At 37.6% G+C, this 6,970-nt stretch overlaps 1 protein-coding gene across 2 annotated transcripts; it reads left to right on the forward strand.

The window, feature by feature from the left end:
- The first annotated feature begins 150 nt into the window (after positions 1 to 150).
- glipr1b (GLI pathogenesis-related 1b) lies at positions 151 to 3,516 on the forward strand. Of its 2 annotated transcripts, none has more exons than XM_039654319.2 (5): positions 151 to 419; positions 1,153 to 1,392; positions 1,491 to 1,606; positions 1,779 to 1,864; positions 3,218 to 3,474. In XM_039654319.2, exons 1-5 carry the CDS (start codon positions 246 to 248, stop codon positions 3,340 to 3,342), a joined length of 741 nt encoding a protein of 246 aa, XP_039510253.1. In that variant the 5' UTR covers positions 151 to 245; the 3' UTR covers positions 3,343 to 3,474. The 2 variants fall into 2 exon arrangements, with proteins under 2 accessions (XP_039510253.1, XP_039510254.1); XM_039654320.2 differs by having other exon boundaries at positions 168 to 352; positions 3,218 to 3,516.
- Positions 3,517 to 6,970: the final 3,454 nt, after the last annotated feature.

The raw sequence follows: 6,970 nt of genomic DNA on the forward strand, positions 1-6,970 counted from the left end.
TGAAGACAAAGAGCCCCTCGCATCAAATTCTTTCGTGACATGGTGGGTGGTTCTGTATCGGTCCTTAAAAAAGCCCCTGTACGAACTACGAAGACAGATAGACAGAGAGAGATCGACAGACAGAAGGAGAGAAAGTGGGCAAATCCACGGCACCATGACGCACAGGTCAGCGCATCTCTTTCAGTGATGCTCCATTGACTCATTTATCCAGAGCAAAGCAGCGCGGCTCAGGACAGTCTCCTGCCATGGACTCTCTCGGCGGTCTCCTCTTACAGACATGGGTTCTTCTGTACGGCTCATTCGGCGTTTTGGCTCTCTTACCGGGAATAACGGAACCGGAGTTCATCCGCAGGTGTGTGCAGGCGCATAACACTCAACGCTCGCGCGTCACTCCACCTGCGGTCAGTGCGCGCACCATGGTAAGACAGGTGTTCAGGACCAATTAATGCATCGGTTGTTTCGTTTAGAGGAATCATTCCTCAAAAACATGTACGTGTTAAGAATTATTTGCGCAGCTTTTTATGCATGTTGTTTATTCAATCTTGTTTACTCGTGTTCATCATCATTTGTCTGTGTTTGTGTGTGTGTAATCCAATGTCCCAGTGTTCCACATCTCAAATGCTCATAGTAATTACACAGATACATCATCCTACCCTAACAGCAGTGTTTGTATATAACAAAAATGTGCAACCATCGTTCTTGTTGTCATGGTAATGGAGAGATGTTTTTGTATGAGTGGAAAGAAAAGGTTCCCTTGATCTGGATTGCATTTTTCAAGTAGTAAGAAGAGAAAACAAAGGATCTTCTTGGTTGTGATGGTGCTTGAAGGTTCTGACAGGCAAAATTTAATATCTCTCAATCAATAATCATTTTACTTGTGTAATTAATTTGTTCCTATTTTTTTTTTATCAGATCAAATATATGCACTATTAAGCAGTGTTTTTTTAATTTATTTAAACTGATCCAAATAAGTTTCAGCATAGAACAACCAAAATTGCACATGTAAAATGTTCTGGGACAAATCACATTGTATAAATATAAGTTTTGTTGAAGCTCGTTCCTCTAACCCTGTGAGTAATATCTTAAATCATATAATTCTATTGATTAGGATTAGCTATTGTTGTGTGGATATGTTTGTGTGTTTGTCTACAGTCTTGGGACAATGAATTGGCCCAAGGTGCTAAAGACCGGGCGAGACACTGCAAAGCCTCTCATCATCCTGGGCTGGCGTATTTCGGGCACCCACCATTCGGATGGATGGGCGAGAACATCTGGCTGGGGGCTCCGTTCGCTGCCTTCTCCGTGGAGAACGCCGTACACAGGTGGAACAAAGAAGGAGTGTACTCAATCAAAAACAACAACTGCTCACGGTTGTGCGGCCACTACACACAGGTATGTTCTTTAACATTGTTACAGCTTTGTGAATTTTATTTCAGCACAGAAAACTGAATTTGTTTTGACTATCTTTCTCAACCTTGTGTATGTTTCAGTTAATGTGGTCTACAAGCTTCAAGCTGGGCTGTGCTGTAAATGTGTGCTCTAAAGGAATCGAAAACTTCTCCACTCACCCAGAATCCACCATCTTTGTGTGCAACTATGGCGATACGTAAGTTAAGACTTACTAATTTTACATTTAAGGATGTAGCCAAATGTTCAAGACTGGGGGGGAGGGGGGCATAAAAGTTGCATTGCATTGATATGATAAAGTACAGCACAGGTCAAAAATATTACTTTGTCTACCTCTTGTGGTGATGTTATTCCAACATGCTTTATTGCAGAGGACAAGTTCATGGTGTTACTCCAAAAATAGCAGGTGTGAGCTGCAGCGGTTGTGGATCAGAGATCTGCCGGGACAACGTTTGTAGTAAGAGCATTCACAATGACATCATCACAATAATTATCACACAGCAATATTACAGTAATATTATATCCACCTTATTCTGCTCTAAACAATGGGCGCCGCCATGACAACGACTCCGATTGTCAACTTCCGGTTTCGAGTGTGGTCTATGCTTTTTTGCCATGTGTTTTAGATTGTGTCATCCTCAAATCGCTAAACTAAATCCAAAAAAACATTCATCAAATGTGATCTGATCACGTTATTTTTTATTAAATCACAGATAAAAACAAAATGAACGTTTTTCTTTTCTTCATTACTTCCAAGGGATAGCTGATGCATGACTGCACGATCTCCCTAAACCAGCAATACATGAACATCTGACAGTTTCTATCACTCTGACTGCAGAACAGTAGGCTACTAAAAGGTTAGGCTGGTTAGACCTTTGACTCCTGTCTACCTCTGCTTTCAAATATGCATAGTCTATTATATTTCTCAGGGCTGTGAGAGGTTAGGCATAACGTTACGTAAAACCAGTCAATTGGTTGATGAATCATTGATTTAAATTAAGATTCAATTAATAAAAAACGAAATTCACTTTAAAGAAAGATTTCTTAATGATTTCTCTTTAAAATCTCGGTGAATGTTTTAAAGTCGCTTTAATAACGGTCATGTCCAGGAGTATAAAACGCATGTGTAAACTGATATTTTTCTAATGTCTGGACCACTGATCTATATAAAATATAGATGAGTGGTCTGGACTAGAGTGCTAGCATTCTATGTAAACAAGTGGAAAACCGTTTAGTCAGTTGAAACCGCAATGAATCATGGGAAATAGAACGGGCGCAGAATAAGGTGGATATACTGTACATAATCTTTTCAGATGGTGTGGAAAGGTTGTACCTAATAAGACTAAACTGTGAAATTATGTGTGTGTGTGTGTGTGTGTGTGTGTGTGTGTGTGTGTGTAATATAAACTGCCCGTATTTACTTTACAAAAGAGCTACTATATGTCTGCCTGATCTTACTCTTAAATTACTCCTGATCTTACTAATATGTGTTATGGTCAGTTTGATGAGGTCTTGACTTAAAATAAAACCAGTTAATTTAGATATAACCACATGTACACTTCATATGTATCTTTTTAGACTATATGACAGTCGATTTCATTTGTATCTTTTTTTCGGAGAACAGATTGTTTCAAAGCAGCTTGACAGAAAATCATATTGTTAATGTTTAAAACTTATTAATGTCTTAAATGTCAGCTACATCTTTTTATTTAAAGATATATTTTATTATTATTTCCATATTTATATCAATTTTGCATATATTCCCAGTATGACATCTTTCAAACCTATATCTTAATGTCTCTCTTTACAGGATATGATTGGTTCCCTGGGTGGGAGCATGGCCCGCCCTCTTCAGCCCCCAGTGTTTCCTTTTGGCTGACTAATCTTGGACTGTGTTTACTAGAAGTTTGCTGGCACTTTTATGTAACACATTAATGTCATCCCGTGTTATCTAATGTCTCAAACTTGAACCTCAATCTTTTAATCACTCCATCATTTATATACGGTTAGATATTAAATTAGTAATCACCGAAATATTATCATGTATATGTGTGTGTATGCAACATGACATCATGACTTTTGTGTAAACATACACGCCACTTTCGTGTCAAGTGGCGTGTTATCTCTACGCATTTTGAGCTATCCGCGTGTATCCACGTGTATGTGTGTGTGTGTGTGTGTGTGTGTGTATATATATATATATATATATATATATATAAATATAAAAAATTGGACTATATAAAAATATATAAAAAGTTAATATATATATATTAAAAGTGGAATTTTCATTTTACTTTAAAGATTGGCAATCATAAAATTGCAACTTGAATAAACTTGGGTTATTTTATACTCTTACTGGTCTTCTGTGATCTCATTTCTAAAGTGTGTTACAACCATTATGAAGCGTGAACATGTGTGACTGCGTGTAAGCGGCTGAGAGTTCAGTTGTTGTGTTTCACACACACACCAATGAAGTCACGACGCATTCTTGATGATTTTACCGTAACCATGGAAACGGCTGTACGTATAGCACACTGTAGGCCGTGAGTGAGAACAGCTATGAGTCACAAGTTACGAATTATGTTTTGAAGTAGTTTATTTTTCTGAGTAATCAATCAGCAGTGCTCTATTAGTGCATGAGTAATGTGTCATCCTTTTTTTAGGATGTACACACACCTACTGTGTACAGTGCTGGTCAGAATTATTTGCCCCCTTGGTAAATATGATCAAAGATGGCTGTAAAAACTAAATCTGCATTGTTAATCCTTTGATGTTTTATTTAAAAAAAAATCTTTTAAGTAAAAGAATTGAAAGTGTTTTTCAATAAATGTTTTTCTCCAAAACACGTTGGGAACAATTATTTGCCCCCTTTTATTAAATACTTTTTGCAACATTCTTTTTCCAATATAACAGCTCTGAGTCTTCTCCTATAGTGCCTGATGAGTTTGGAGAAAACCTGGCGAGAGATCAGAAACAATTCCTCCATACAGAATATCTCCAGATCCTTTAGATTCCCAGATCCATGTTGGCGCTTCTTCTCTTCAGTTATGCCCACTCATTTTTGCTGCCAAAAAGCTATTTTTTGTTTGTTTTGTCTGTCCATAGAACCCATCCTGTTTGTAGTTCCAGTAGTGCCAGTTACTTTTCAAACGTTCTATGGTCAGATACATTATTTGTTTGGCAGCAAACACTAAATATGGGTTTGGTTCATACAGGGATAAAAAAGTACTTCATGTGTAAAATGAAATGCTCTGCTGTATCTTTAATGCTGTGGGCCTTATTTTCAGCCAGAGGTCCTGGATATCTTGTTCATAGACATGGCATCATGGATTTGATCAAATACCAACAGATAAAAAAAACTAAACCTGACAGCCTGTGCTAGAAATCTTTTAACAGGCCATGTTTGGATCTTCCAAGGACAGTGATCCAAAAACAAACATCAAAATCAAAACAAAAATGGGTCACTGAGCAGCACAAATCATCCCAGTCCCTGACCTGAATCCTATAGAAAATTAGTGGGCTGAACTGATGAGAAGAAGCACCAGCATGGATCTGGGAATCTGAAGGATCTGGAGAAATTCTACATAGAGGAATGGTCTCTGATCTCTTGTCAGGTGTTCTCCATACTCATCAGGCATTATAAGACTCGGAGCTGTTATTTTGGAAAAATGAGGTTGAATAAAAGGTAGGACTTTTGCATTTTTTTAAAATAAAATATCAAAAGGATAAACAATGCAGATTTATTTTTTACAGCCATCTTTGACCATATTTACCAAAGGGGCAAATAATTCTGACCAGCACATGTAGGTTAATTACACAAGGATTTCAGAGAACATAAGAAATCTGTTAAAGAATCTAGTTTAACCTTCTCTTCGTTTCCATACACTTCTGGGTTTCGGGGTCTATACGACCCCAACAATTAATTAATTGCATATACATTTTTAATCATACAAATGATAGATTTGTTCATTTGATAAACGAGTTCGAACAGGAGAGTTACGAACGTGAATCACAGAACAGAGCAAGGCGAGCATTTGAGCTTATAAAACTCAAACTTTATTATTTTTTTTAAATGATTGATTGTTTCGCTTGATAAGACCCATATTCATCGTCTAAAATAGTTTAAAGCCTTTTGAACAGTTTGTAGTTTGCACTGAAACGGTCTTTTGGACCTTGAACCGTTTGGTTCCCATTGAAGTCCATTATATGGAGAAAAATCCTGGAATGTTTTCATCAAAAAGCTTAATTTCTTTTCAACTGAAGAAAGAATGACATGGATTTCTTGGAGTAAATTATCAGCAAACGTTTTTTTTAAAGTGAACTACTGCTTTAAGTGGCTACATTGATATATTTACATATATTTCTATACATATTTTTCTCACAGGTTGTATATGTATCTTACAATATGTATTTTTTTCGCCACAAGAGGGCGCAGTTTCCAACATCAACAAAGGCATAAGTTGATGATGCAGTGATGAGGTGAATGGTCCCATCATGGTTGCTGTCAAGCTGATGGATCTAATAATGTTTATGGGTGAGTGCAAACATTAATGGTTTTTTTAAACAGTGCAGTGGTATGAAGCAGGTCATGATTGCTAAAGAGACATTTCACACACGAGTACAGTGTGGATATAAAGGAATAAGGAAATGTAATTCTACCAAAGCTACCCGAAAGTGCTGGATTCCTCGCACAGGTCAGTTAATTAATGAATTAAACTTGTGAGGTAAGGCAGCGCTGCTTCACTTTGACAGTTACACCTATAACGTCTAACGTTACACTATCACACTAAACAGCATTAAAAAGTGTGTTGAAAGTTCTAATGTTATACTAACGTTACATGTTGTTAGTTCGTTTACTATACGGAACTAGCAATAAGCTAGATCAACAGAATAACATACTGACCATATTCTAACATTTCATCGTGTTCAGCTAACGTTATATAACATTGTTTTGTTTTATGTAACGTTACATTTGCTCACCTGTCTAATAATGCTGTCAAGTCCAAGTTAGTCGCAGACGTGGAGCTCTCGGCATCTCAAAAACGCCATGCTGATGTTGATTCTTGATTCTTGTTTGTCCCAAAGTCTGCTTGCCATTGATTGACCTTATTCAGAGCAGCGCCATGACAGGTATGAAAGTGAGCCTGTGAGGGATAGACTTACCGTGTTTCCAATGGCATCCTCTGTAAAAAGCTGAATAAAGCGGCTAGATTACTTACAATTTTCCACAGCTTACATTATAGGGAGTTTTTTGTCAACTGACATTTCTTTGAAAGATATTTTTCCAGTGTTCCATGAGCATAACAATCTGAAAACACATTAAATAACAGTACAGCCCATTGAAGAGATGCAAGTCTATCCCTCACAGCCTCGCTTTCATTCTCATTAAAAAATCAAAGATGGCGCTGCCGTGAATAAGCCGTCATCTATGTTTGAAAGAAACAACGGTGCCGCTAAACTTAATGCACTACGTAGTTGTCCACGCCTGTCGCCATGGTTACGTCATGCTGAGGCGAGGATACTGCGTCATTGACAGGGGACATTTTTTCCGGGACGGCTACTT

Source organism: Pimephales promelas, chromosome 10 (assembly GCF_988280905.1).
Source record: "Pimephales promelas chromosome 10, fPimPro1.hap1.1, whole genome shotgun sequence".
NCBI lineage: Eukaryota > Metazoa > Chordata > Actinopteri > Cypriniformes > Leuciscidae > Pimephales > Pimephales promelas.

What these genes read in the sequence shown, in the direction of transcription:
- glipr1b (XM_039654319.2), top strand. Translation starts at nt 246, where the DNA reads ATGGACTCTCTCGGCGGTCTCCTCTTACAGACATGGGTTCTTCTGTAC. An exon ending in CGGTCAGTGCGCGCACCATG is followed by an intron (nt 420 to 1,152) that starts GTAAGACAGGTG and finishes GTTTGTCTACAG; the next exon opens with TCTTGGGACAATGAATTGGC. An exon ending in TGTGCGGCCACTACACACAG is followed by an intron (nt 1,393 to 1,490) that starts GTATGTTCTTTA and finishes TGTATGTTTCAG; the next exon opens with TTAATGTGGTCTACAAGCTT.